The sequence below is a fragment of the Entelurus aequoreus genome, linkage group LG25 (assembly GCF_033978785.1).
Source record: "Entelurus aequoreus isolate RoL-2023_Sb linkage group LG25, RoL_Eaeq_v1.1, whole genome shotgun sequence".
In the NCBI taxonomy this organism is placed as follows: domain Eukaryota; kingdom Metazoa; phylum Chordata; class Actinopteri; order Syngnathiformes; family Syngnathidae; genus Entelurus; species Entelurus aequoreus.
This window is the reverse complement of record NC_084755.1, coordinates 38,909,282-38,923,167: the sequence shown is the minus strand read 5'-3', so window position 1 is coordinate 38,923,167 and position 13,886 is coordinate 38,909,282. Positions and strand designations below refer to the sequence as shown.

At 41.8% G+C, this 13,886-nt stretch overlaps 1 protein-coding gene and 1 pseudogene across 1 annotated transcript in view; both read left to right on the top strand.

The window, feature by feature from the left end:
- Positions 1–4,081, top strand: part of LOC133642865 (ras-related protein Rab-37-like) — a 76,284-nt pseudogene extending 72,203 nt beyond the window's left edge.
- An 8,921-nt stretch (positions 4,082–13,002) lies between these two features.
- LOC133642253 (Na(+)/H(+) exchange regulatory cofactor NHE-RF1-like) overlaps positions 13,003–13,886 on the top strand; it is a 102,555-nt gene continuing 101,671 nt past the window's right edge. The window contains exon 1 of the mRNA XM_062036345.1: positions 13,003–13,827. Within this exon, the coding sequence (XP_061892329.1) occupies positions 13,276–13,827 (552 nt within the window). The 5' untranslated portion in view covers positions 13,003–13,275. The remainder of the gene's footprint in view (positions 13,828–13,886) is intronic.

Sequence of the window (13,886 nt, the reverse complement as noted above, 5' to 3'; positions counted from 1 at the left end):
TATTGTGAGTATACACTCTTATTGTGAGTAAACACTCTTATTGTGAGTAAACACTCTTATTGTGAGTAAACACTCTTATTGTGAGTATACACTCTTATTGTGAGTATACACTCCTATTGTGAGTATACACTCCTATTGTGAGTATACACTCCTATTGTGAGTATACACTCTTATTGTGAGTAAACACTCTTATTGTGAGTATATACTCTTATTGTGAGTATACACTCTTATTGTGAGTATACACTCTTATTGTGAGTACACACTCCTATTGTGAGTAAACACTCTTATTGTGAGTATACACTCTTATCGTGAGTATACACTCTTATTGTGAGTATACACTCTTATTGTGAGTATACACTCTTATTGTGAGTATACACTCTTATTGTGAGTATACACTCTTACTGTGAGTATACACTCTTATCGTGAGTATACACTCTTATCGTGAGTATACACTCCTATTGTGAGTATACACTCCTATTGTGAGTATACACTCTTATTGTGAGTATACACTCTTATCGTGAGTATACACTCTTATTGTGAGTATACGCTCTTATCGTGAGTATACGCTCTTATCGTGAGTATACGCTCTTATCGTGAGTATACGCTCTTATCGTGAGTATACGCTCTTATCGTGAGTATACGCTCTTATCGTGAGTATACGCTCTTATCGTGAGTATACGCTCTTATCGTGAGTATACGCTCTTATTGTGAGTAAACGCTCTTATTGTGAGTATACGCTCTTATTGTGAGTATACACTCCTATTGTGAGTATACACTCTTATTGTGAGTATACACTCCTATTGTGAGTATACACTCTTATTGTGAGTATACACTCCTATTGTGAGTATACACTCCTATTGTGAGTATACACTCCTATTGTGAGTATACACTCTTATTGTGAGTATACACTCTTATTGTGAGTAAACACTCTTATTGTGAGTAAACACTCTTATTGTGAGTATACACTCCTATTGTGAGTATACACTCCTATTGTGAGTATACACTCCTATTGTGAGTATACACTCCTATTGTGAGTAAACACTCTTATTGTGAGTATACACTCTTATCGTGAGTATACACTCTTATCGTGAGTATACACTCCTATTGTGAGTATACACTCTTATTGTGAGTATACACTCCTATTGTGAGTATACACTCCTATTGTGAGTATACACTCCTATTGTGAGTATACACTCCTATTGTGAGTATACACTCTTATCGTGAGTATACACTCTTATCGTGAGTATACACTCTTATTGTGAGTATACGCTCTTATCGTGAGTATACGCTCTTATCGTGAGTATACGCTCTTATCGTGAGTATACGCTCTTATCGTGAGTATACGCTCTTATCGTGAGTATACGCTCTTATCGGGAGTATACGCTCTTATCGGGAGTATACGCTCATATTGTGAGTATACGCTCTTATTGTGAGTATACGCTCTTATCGTGAGTATACGCTCTTATCGTGAGTATACGCTCTTATCGTGAGTATACGCTCTTATCGTGAGTATACGCTCTTATCGTGAGTATACGCTCTTATCGTGAGTATACGCTCTTATCGTGAGTATACGCTCTTATCGTGAGTATACGCTCTTATCGTGAGTATACGCTCTTATCGTGAGTATACGCTCTTATCGTGAGTATACGCTCTTATCGTGAGTATACGCTCTTATCGTGGGTATACGCTCTTATCGGGGGTATACGCTCATATTGTGAGTATACGCTCTTATCGGGAGTATACACTCTTATCGTGAGTATACACTCCTATTGTGAGTATACGCTCTTATCGGGAGTATACACTCTTATCGTGAGTATACACTCCTATTGTGAGTATACACTCTTATCGTGAGTATACACTCATATCGTGAGTATACACTCATATCGTGAGTATACACTCATATCGTGAGTATACACTCTTATCGTGAGTATACACTCTTATTGTGAGTATATACTCCTATTGTGAGTATACACTCTTATCGTGAGTATACACTCCTATCGTGAGTATACACTCTTATCGTGAGTATACACTCCTATCGTGAGTATACACTCTTATCGTGAGTATACACTCCTATCGTGAGTATACACTCCTATCGTGAGTATACACTCTTATCGTGAGTATACACTCTTATTGTGAGTAAACACTCTTATTGTGAGTATACACTCTTATTGTGAGTATACACTCTTATTGTGAGTATACACTCCTATTGTGAGTATACACTCTTATTGTGAGTATACACTCTTATTGTGAGTATGCACTCTTATTGTGAGTATGCCATCTTATTGTGAGTATACACTCTTATCGTGAGTATACACTCTTATCGTGAGTATACACTCTTATTGTGAGTAAACACTCTTATTGTGAGTATACACTCTTATTGTGAGTATACACTCTTATCGTGAGTATACACTCTTATCGTGAGTATACACTCTTATAAACACAAATATGACACACTTAAAGCTGGGGCCAGTCTCTATAGAATACTTTGATGAAGTCCAAGGTCCCCGCGGAGACTTTCACGTTTGGATGCCACCCCGGCACGCAGAGCTCCCGCTGTCCGCCACACGGCCCAGTATGTGACTTCCTGTCGTGTGTGCGTCCGTCTTGTGTGTCCCCCCCAGGGAACTGAAGCACAGACACAGCCAGCAGCCTCACGAGCCCAAGTTCCAGATCCAGGACTACATCCAGTCCCACAAGCACAAGACCGCCTGCTGCAGCCTCGTGTAGCCACACCCGCGTCAGGCCGGGACACACACACACACTTACACACACTATTATACACACTTACATACAGAAGGGGATGAAGGCAGGTGGGGGAGGGGGGATAAGTGCAGCCAATCCAGGCACTAATCCTCCAACTTGAGCGTCGTCCTCTTCCCTGATGAATGTTGTGTGTGAAATGTGATCACCACTCTGTAGAAAATGTTGTTGTGCTTTTTTGTGTTCCAGGGTTTTTACTTTCAACAATATTTTCACCTTCTTCACCTGCGTACGCCATGTTGACGATGTTGATGAGGTGTGTGACGATAATCACTGTGTTTGCAGGTGTGTACGTGTGTGTGTGTGTGTGTGTGTGTGTGTAAGTGTGTGTGTCCTCCATAAAAACAAGAATCAAACAGTTTGGTGTCACTTCCTGTCCAAGGAGTGCCACATTAAATTGAGGTTTGACCTCAGAGGGCCAACAACAACAACAATAATAAAATGTGAACATTTTTATTTACAGTGTGAAATAAAAATCTGTACATTTGACAGAAAAAACTGGCAATCATTTTACTGTGAATTTGATGCTGCTTTTTTTTTTTTTTTTTTTTACAGCAGAAGCGGTGTCAAAAAATGTATTTTCAAAAATGAATCGCGATTCTCATTTGTAGCGATTCTTAATCGATTAAAAAAAAATTAAATCGAAAATTATTATTTTTTTGTTTTTTAATCTGTCCTGTGCAGCCACTCAGTGAAATCATGTTGTTGATGTAGGTCAGGGGTCGCCAAACTTATTGACTCAGGGGCCACATTTGGTTAAAAAAATGGCTTGCCATCCCACCACTGCCACCATAGTCAAGTCAAGTCAACTTTATTTATATAGCACGTTTACGACAAACAAAGAACATAAACAATGAATGAGCTGAAGAAGATACGGTAAAAAGGGTCGAATAAAAAGTCAAAATTTGCTAAATAAAAATAATAATAATAAAAGTGCGACAAATTGAAAAATAAAACTTAAGCGAACGTTACATTACCTTCACCCTGCCTCGGGTGAAGGTAATGTAAACTGGACTTTCAAACCAAGGATGGCAAAGCACGCAGTTGTAAACAGTTGACAAACATTTAAACTCCAAAGTGTCAAAGGTGAACAACAATCAACAGGATTGACGGGTCAAACTGTCACAAAAGTTTAAAACATATATTAATGTGTGATAATATCTATTAATACATCATATTTAAGTTTAAAACATATCATTTCAATGTTTGATAATATCTATTGTTAGATCATATTTAAGTTTAAAACATATTTTAATGTCTGATATCTATTATTAGATCATATTTAAGTTTAAAACATATAATTTTAATGTGTGGTATCTATTAGATCATATTTAAGTTTAAAACATAATTTTAATGTATGATAATATTATTAGATCATATTTAAGTTTAAAACGTATAATTTTAATGTGTGGTATCTATTAGATCATATTTAAGTTTAAAACATAATTTTAATGTATGATAATATTATTAGATCATATTTAAGTTTAAAACATATTATTTTAATGTATGATAATATATATTAGATCATATTTAAGTTAAAAACATATCATTTTAATGTATGATAATATTATTAGATCATATTTAAATTAAAAATATATCATTTTAATGTATGATAATATTATTAGATCATATTTAAGTTTAAAATATAGAATTTTAATGTATGACAATATATATTATTAGATCATATTTCAGTTTAAAACATAATTTTAATGTATGTTAATATCTATTAGATCATATTTAAGTTTAAAACATCAATTTAATGTATGATAATATATATTATTAGATCATATTTAAGTTTAAAACATTATTTTGATGTATGATAATATATATTAGATCATATTTAAGTTAAAAATATATCATTTTAATGTATGATTGTCATGTCTGTGTTCATGTTTTTGTTTGGCCATGTGCTGTTCTGTTTTTTGGACACTTCCTTAGTTCCTTGTTTCACTTCCTGGTTTTGTTTGTCACCATAGCAACCATTAGTTTCACCTGTTCCACGTTTGGACTCACACACACCTGTCTCACGTTTTTACAGTCATGTCATGCACCTGTTCACAGTTAGTCACGCACCTGTTTTCACTTTTCATGTCACTATATAGGCTTTTCTGTTTCTGTTGTTCGTGCTGGCGACATCACACATTCATGCCATGTCCACAGTTCCTTGTCACGTTAGTTCTTGTTTCATCTCTTGTCACGTAAGTTTTTGTTTGTTTAATGTTCATAGTTCTCCGCCATTGTGCGCGCCTTTTGTTTTCCTAGTCAAGTTTTTTACCTCCGCTGTGAGCGCCTTTTGTTTGTACTTTTTTTGAGTTAGAATTAAAAATGTATTTAAATTCACGTCTTGCACGCGCCAATTTTTCATTGCCTTCTGGGAGAACAAACCACGCCATAGACCCAGTCCTGACAATGATAATATTATTAGATCATATTTAAGTTTAAAATATAGAATTTTAATGTATGATAATATTATTAGATCATAATTAAGTTTAAAATATAGAATTTTAATGTATGATAATATATATTATTAGATCATATTTCAGTTTAAAACATAATTTTAATGTATGTTAATATCTATTAGATCATATTTAAGTTTAAAACATCATTTTAATGTATGATAATATTAGATCAAATATAAGTTTAAAATATATAATTTTAATGTTTGATAATATCTATTATTAGATCATATTTAAGTTTAAAACATATTTTAATGTGTGATAATATCTATTAGATCATATTTAAGTTTAAAACATATTTTAATGTCTAATATATATTATTAGATCATATTTAAGTTTAAAACATATTTTAATGTATGATAATATATATTAGATCATATTTAAGTTAAAAACATATTTTAATGTATGATAATATTATTAGATCATATTTAAGTTTAAAATATAGAATTTTAATGTATGATAATATATATTATTAGATCATATTTAAGTTTAAAACATAATTTTAATGTATGATAATATCTATTAGATCATATTTAAGTTTAAAACATCATTTTAATGTATGATAATATTATTAGATCAAATATAAGTTTAAAATATATAATTTTAATGTATGTTGATATATATTATTAGATCATATTTAAGTTTAAAACTTTTTAATGTCTGTTAATATATATTATTATCCATCCATCCATCTTCTTCCGCTTATCCGAGGTCGGGTCGCGGGGGCAGCAGCCTAAGCAGGGAAACCCAGACTTCCCTCTCCCCAGCCACTTCGTCCAGCTCTTCCCGGGGGATCCCGAGGCGTTCCCAGGCCAGCCGGGAGACATTAGATCATATTTAAGTTTAAAACATAATTTTAATGAATGATAATATATATTATTAGATCATATTTAAGTTTAAAACATTTTAATGTATGTTAATATATATTATTAGATCATATTTAAGTTTAAAACATAATTTTAATGTATGTTAATATATATTATTAGATCATATTTAAGTTTAAAACATAATTTTAATGTATGATAATATATATTAGATCATATTTAAGTTTAAAACATCATTTTAATGTATGTTAATATATATTATTAGATCATATTTAAGTTTAAAACATCATTTTAATGTATGTTAATATATATTATTAGATCATATTTAAGTTTAAAACATCATTTTAATGTATGTTAATATATATTATTAGATCATATTTAAGTTTAAAACATTTTAATGTATGTTAATATATATTATTAGATCATATTTAAGTTTAAAACATTTTAATGTATGTTAATATATATTACTAGATCATATTTAAGTTTAAAACATAATTTTAATGTATGATTATATATTATTAGATCATATTTAAGTTTAAAACATTTTATTGTATGATATTACATATTATTAGATAATAGTGTTGTTGTTTTTCTGTCAAAGTGAAAAAATAATTCATTTGGTAAAAAAAGATCAAGTAATAATATTTCCAGGGCCAAATAAATAAAAGTGAGTTTGACACTTGTGTTTTAAAGGATGGACGTTGCCATGGAAACTGCACACACGACGTTCTGTGCAGGTTTTAAAAAATGTCTGCTTGTCACGTGTCCCTTTTTTTTACTTGACGTGTGAACAGGAAGTGCTTAGTCGTCATATTACACCCAAAGTATATTTTGTACACTATGAGAGTATGTTGTGTACAGGATGTGATGCTCTTTTATTGTGAAAGTCGCTTTTGAGTGGACGTGTTTTCAGGCAGGCTGTGCTGAGGTCAAGCAGCCACTAGGTGGCAGCACTGAGTCTGTTTCTACTCCACTAGATGACGTCATGTTGGATCCAAATGTCACTTCTTTACTGCAAGTATTTTGTAAACACATTTGTGTACTCTACTGTACTCCACTGTACTGTACAGTCTGCTGTCTGTCAGAAAAAAATAATTATTCCACTTAAATAGCCCGTAGCTCCTCCCACTAGCTGGGACAAATTAGAATGCTGTTCTTGTGTAAATACAGGAGGACAGGTGTGTCCTAATGAGTGAGGACAGGTGTGTCCTAATGAGTGAGGACAGGTGTGTCCTAATGAGTGAGGACAGGTGTGTTCCTAATGAGCGAGGACAGGTGTGTTCATAATGAGTGAGGACAGGTGTGTCCTAATGAGTGAGGACAGGTGTGTTCATAATGAGTGAGGACAGGTGTGTCCTAATGAGTGAGGACAGGTGTGTCCTAATGAGTGAGGACAGGTGTGGTATTAATGAGTGAGGACTGGTGTGTTCCTAATGAGCGAGAACAGGTGTGTTCCTAATGAGTGAGGACAGGTGTGTTCCTAATGAGTGAGAACAGGTGTGTTCCTAATGAGTGAGGACAGGTCTGTCCTAATGAGTGAGGACAGGTGTGTCCTAATGAGTGAGGACAGGTGTGGTATTGAGTGAGGACAGGTGTGTTCCTAATGAGTGAGGACAGGTGTGTCCTAATGAGTGAGGACAGGTGTGGTATTAATGAGTGAGGACTGGTGTGTTCCTAATGAGTGAGGACAGGTGTCTTCCTAATGAGTGAGGACAGGTGTGTTCCTAATGAGTGAGGACAGGTGTGTTCCTAATGAGCGAGGACAGGTGTGTTCCTAATGAGTGAGGACAGGTGTGTTCCTAATGAGCGAGGACAGGTGTGTTCCTAATGAGTGAGGACAGGTGTGTTCCTAATGAGCGAGGACAGGTGTGTTCCTAATGAGTGAGGACAGGTGTGTTCCTAATGAGTGAGGACAGGTGTGTTCCTAATGAGCGAGGACAGGTGTGTTCCTAATGAGCGAGAACAGGTGTGTTCCTAATGAGTGAGGACAGGTGTGTTCCTAATGAGCGAGGACAGGTGTGTTCCTAATGAGTGAGGACAGGTGTGTTCCTAATGAGCGAGGACAGGTGTGTTCCTAATGAGCGAGAACAGGTGTGTTCCTAATGAGTGAGGACTGGTTTGTTCCCAATGAGTGAGGACAGGTGTGTTCCTAATGAGTGAGGACAGGTGTGTTCCTAATGAGCGAGGACAGGTGTGTTCCTAATGAGTGAGGACTGGTGTGTTCCTAATGAGTGAGGACAGGTGTGTTCCTAATGAGTGAGGACATGTGTGTCCTAATGAGTGAAGACAGGTGTGGTATTAATGAGTGAGGACTGGTGTGTTCCTAATGAGTGAGGACTGGTGTGTTCCTAATGAGTGAGGACAGGTGTGTTCCTAATGAGTGAGGACAGGTGTGTTCCTAATGAGTGAGGACAGGTGTGTCCTAATGAGTGAAGACAGGTGTGGTATTAATGAGTGAGGACTGGTGTGTTCCTAATGAGTGAGGACTGGTGTGTTCCTAATGAGTGAGGACAGGTGTGTCCTAATGAGTGAGGTCAGGTGTGTTCTTAATGAGTGAGGACAGGTGTGTTCCTAACGAGTGAGGACAGGTGTGTTCCTAACGAGTGAGGACAGGTGTGTTCTTAACGAGTGAGGACTGGTGTATTCTTAAGGAGTGAGGACAGGTGTGTTCCTAATGAGTGAGGACAGGTGTGTTCCTAATGAGCGAGGACAGGTGTGTTCCTAACGAGTGAGGACAGGTGTGTTCCTAACGAGTGAGGACAGGTGTGTTCTTAACGAGTGAGGACTGGTGTATTCTTAAGGAGTGAGGACAGGTGTGTTCCTAATGAGTGAGGACAATTGTGTCCTAATAAGTGAGGAGAGGTGTGGCATTAATGAATGAGGTCAGGTGTGTTCTTAAGGAGTGAGGATTGGTGTGTTCCTAATGAGTGAGGACAGGTGTGGTATTAATGAGTGAGGACAGGTGTGTTCCTAATGAGTGAGGACAGGTGTGTCCCAATGAGTGAGGACAGGTGTGTTCCTAATGAGTGAGGACAGGTGACAGGTGTGTTCCTAATGAGTGAGGACAGGTGTGTTCCTAATGAGTGAGGACAGGTGTGGTATTAATGAGTGAGGACAGGTGTGTTCCTAATGAGTGAGGACAGGTGACAGGTGTGTTCCTAATGAGTGAGGACAGGTGTGTTCCTAATGAGTGAGGACAGGTGTGGTATTAATGAGTGAGGACTGGTGTGTTCCTAATGAGTGAGGACAGGTGTGTTCCTAATGAGCGAGGACAGGTGTGTTCCTAATGAGCGAGGACAGGTGTGTTCCTAATGAGCGAGGACAGGTGTGTTCCTAATGAGCGAGGACAGGTGTGTTCCTAATGAGTGAGGACAGGTGTGTTCCTAGCGAGTGAGAACAGGTATGTTCCTAACGAGTGAGGAGAGGTGTGTTCCTAATGAGTGAGGACAGGTGTGTTCTTAACGAGTGAGGACAGGTGTGTTCCTAATGAGTGAGGACAGGTGTGTTCCTAATGAGTGAGGACAGGTGTGTTCCTAATGAGTGAAGACAGGTGTGTTCCTAATGAGTGAAGACAGGTGTGGTATTAATGAGTGAGGACTGGTGTGTTCCTAATGAGTGAGGACTGGTGTGTTCCTAATGAGTGAGGACAGGTGTGTTCCTAATGAGTGAGGACAGGTGTGTCCTAATGAGTGAAGACAGGTGTGGTATTAATGAGTGAGGACTGGTGTGTTCCTAATGAGTGAGGACAGGTGTGTTCCTAATGAGCGAGGACAGGTGTGTTCCTAATGAGTGAGGACAGGTGTGTTCCTAATGAGTGAGGACAGGTGTGTTCCTAATGAGCGAGGACAGGTGTGTTCCTAATGAGCGAGGACTGGTGTGTTCCTAATGAGCGAGGACTGGTGTGTTCCTAATGAGCGAGGACAGGTGTGTTCCTAATGAGTGAGGACAGGTGTGTTCCTAATGAGCGAGGACAGGTGTGTTCCTAATGAGCGAGGACAGGTGTGTTCCTAATGAGTGAGGACAGGTGTGTTCCTAATGAGTGAGGACAGGTGCGTCAAAAGTCTGTGTCCTGGCGGGAGGTCGAGATCCAAGATGCAGCCAGGGAACCAGAGGAAACGCGGGGAGACGAGACACACATCTCATGACGTGGGGACGAAGGCAGGTGTACAGGACAGGTAGCTACGTTCTGGCACAGGATGCAGGTTTGCACTGGCATAAGTAGGCAGGTCTTCTCATCAGCGACAGGTGCGTCGATTGCTGGCGATTGAATGCAGCTGGTTGCTGCAGCCGGACTGGCACGCGCCTGGCATGCTCCTGGAGGTGCGCCCAGCGCAGCGCACACATGAATGCGCACTGACGTGCATTCAGACAGTCCGCTGTTGGGAATTTAAATAGACTTTTTGGACAATGGCTACTTCCAATTTCTGCTCCAAGGCAGCTTCCGGTGCCTGCTCCAAGGCTGGTCCCCGTGCCAGTTCCAAGGCTAGTCCCCGTGCCAGCACCACAGTTAGCTCTTGCGCCAGCACCACGGCAGCCTTCTTCGCCTGCCGCTCAAGCTCCAGAGGCGCCTACAGACACGCCTCCTATTTTTCTCACAACGACGTCATTGTCTTCGGCGGGCCTTCCCACGGCGCCGCCATCTTCATCGTCTTCGGCAGACCTTCCCACGGCGCCTCCATCTTCCTCGTCTCTGGCGGGCCTTTCCACGGCGCCGCCTCCATCTTCCTCGTCTCCGGCGGGCCTTTCAACGGCGCCGCCTCGTCTTCCTCGTCTCCGGCGGGCCTGTTCACGGCGTCGCTTAGTCTTCCTCGTCTCCGGCGGGCCTTTCCACGGCGCCGCCCCCGTCTTCCTCGTCTCAGACGGGCCTGTTCGCGGCGTCGCTTAGTCTTCCTCGTCTCCGGCGGGCCTTTCCACGGCGCTGCCTCCGTCTTTTTTCGTCTACGGCAGGCCTTTCCACGGCGCCGCCTCCATCTTCCTCGTCTCCGGCGGGCCTTTCGACGGCGCCGCCTCGTCTCCGGCAGGCCTGTTCACGGCGTCGCTTAGTCTTCCTCGTCTCCGGCGGGCCTTTCCACGGCGCCGCCCCCGTCTTCCTCGTCTCCGGCGGGCCTGTTCGCGGCGTCGCTTAGTCTTCCTCGTCTCCGGCGGGCCTGTTCGCGGCGTCGCTTAGTCTTCCTCGTCTCCGGCGGGCCTTTCCACGGCGCTGCCTCCGTCTTTTTTCGTCTACGGCAGGCCTTTCCACGGCGCCGCCTCCATCTTCCTCGTCTCCGGCGGGCCTTTCGACGGCGCCGCCTCGTCTTCCTCGTCTCCGGCAGGCCTGTTCGCGGCGTTGCTTAGTCTTCCTCGTCTCCGGCGGGCCTTTCCACGGCGCTGCCTCCGTCTTTTTTCGTCTACGGCGGGCCTTCCCACGGTGCCGCCTCCGTCTTCCTCGTCTCCGGCGGGTATTCATACGCCGCCGCCCTCATCTCCAGCATCATCGCCACTGCAAGCGGCTCCCGCAGTGGCCTATTCATGGACGCTTTTTGCGCCAAGAGCAGCGACGCCCAGGACTTAGACGTACAACTCTCCGGCTGCTGAAGTTCTGGCGCCACTCGCATTCGCCTTCTCGACAGCCACAGATGTGGCCGTTCTGTGGTCGGCCGCCTCACCTGCTGCACCGGCGTTCCGCTCGCCGCCGCCACCTGACTCGTCCCCGGTGGATTCAAGGACAAGTGACTCTTGAACTTTTTCTTTGTGTTTTCTGGGGACATCTGGAGTCTGTCCTTTAGGAGGGGGGTATTGTTATGAAGTGTTGCCCGGATCGTAGTTTGTTTAAAGTTTATTTAGGTTTTGATTCACGTGTTGTTTAAGTTCTGTTTCACCACCCATGTTTTGGGTTTCTCGGTTGTCATGGGTGCTGATTAGTGTCACCTGATTGGTGTTCGGGACGCTCACCTGTTCCCGGGCACAAATCATAGATCTATTTAGTTCTGCCTTGTGGCCTCACTCAGTCTGGTGCTTTTGTCTGCTTCTTTGCAACAAAAGACGTCGTCTATCCTTTGTTTTCCTGAGCTAAGCTTTGCCTTACGCTTGTCTTGTTAGCTATCCTGTTAGCTCCCCATGCTTAGTTTGTTTGTTCCTGCCTGATTTATAGAATCAATCACTGTCTTACCTGCACTTTTGCCTCCGGAGTTCCTGCTGCAATCTTGGAAGAACAAACCGCGCATCACCACGCGTCCACGCCGTTACAAGAAAACTGTTTTTATACTTGCTATAATAAATCAAGTATAACATTTTTATTTGCAAAATAGTTTTTTTTATCTGCTAGAATCATTATTTTAATTTAAGAAAACTTTGTTTATACTTGCTAATCGTTTTTTTTTTTTATTGAAACATTTTTTTTAATTGCAAAAATAGTTTTTTATTTTACTTGCGAGAATGGTTTTTTTAATTGAAGAAAAAAGTTTTTTGTTTGCAAAATAGCTTTTTTTTTTCTGCAAGAATCTTTTTTTTTTAATTGAATACAACTTTTATATACTTGTTTTTTACTTGGGAGAATTGTTTTTTTATTATTATTTATTATAATATATATTTATTTTATTATTATATTATATTTATTATTATTTATTATTAAAAATATATTTTTTTTAGCAGAAAAATGTTTTTCCTTGCGAATTACTTGCAAATTGCTGAGCGTGTGTAAAAACATTTTTGTGGTTGTGGACTTTTGGCATAAATTTCACTCTGTCTAATGTGTCAGGAAACTTTATTTCAACTAAAAATATCAATCATAAATGTGTTTGAGTTAAAAACATGTTAAATATATATAAAATATAAAAATTGTTCCTCAGAAAGCTGGGTGGGGGGGGCAGTGCAATTGTTAATTGTGCTCGGGGCCCCGATTGAGGCAGGAGCGGCCCTGGAAGCAGCAGCAGTGGTGTGCCTAATGAAGTGACCTCCCCCCGTTAAGCTTTTCGGCCACTCAGCTGGGCCCGGTCCCTGAACGCACCTCCCTCTTCCTGACGGGACGTTCCAGCAGCTTCCAGCAGAGTCCGCCGAGGACCGGGGACCTTCGCTCCGATGCGCATGCAGGTCACCACCGCCCCGTTCGGACTTTGAACCCGTCACGCCCGGAAGGGAGTATTTGTCGGAAGGAAGCCGCACTTTCTCACAAAGCAGCCCGCGGGTCTTCGCTCTCTCCTCGTCCTTTTTTCCACGGCAAGCGAGCAACAGGTTTAGCGGCGCGGCGGCGAAGAAGCATGCCGAGTATAAGTCAGTCCCTGCGGCCCCGGCTCTGCGCGCTGGAGAAGGGCGACAACGGCTACGGCTTCCACCTCCACGGCGAGAAGGGGAAGACCGGCCAGTTCATCCGGCTGGTGGAGCCCGACAGCCCGGCGGAGGCGTCGGGGCTCCTCGCCGGGGACCGGCTGGTGTTCGTCAACGGGGACGACGTGGAGAATGAGAGCCACCAGCAGGTCGTCAGCCGGATACGAGCCGCCTCCGGCCGCCTGGAGCTGGTGGTGGTGGACCCGGACACCGAGACGCTGCTGAGGAAGCACAACGTCAAGTGTCTGAGGGAGTACGTGGACGACGGGCTGCCCTTCCCGCTCCGCTACGAGGAGGGCGACGCGGAGGAAGAGCGGCCGCGGGAGAAGGAGGACGACGGGACGGACGACGGCGAGGAGCGGCGCGACGCGGAGGTCCAGGCGGAGGAGCGAGCCGGAGGGTCCGGGCACAGCACGCCGGTGCCGGACAGCAACGGAGGGATTCACGGGGACGCCGAGAGGAAGCTGAGCGTCAACTCACACAAGGTGAGATCATATTTACCCACTTTCACCTCTTTTCTTGACTTTTCACAAAAACACACTAT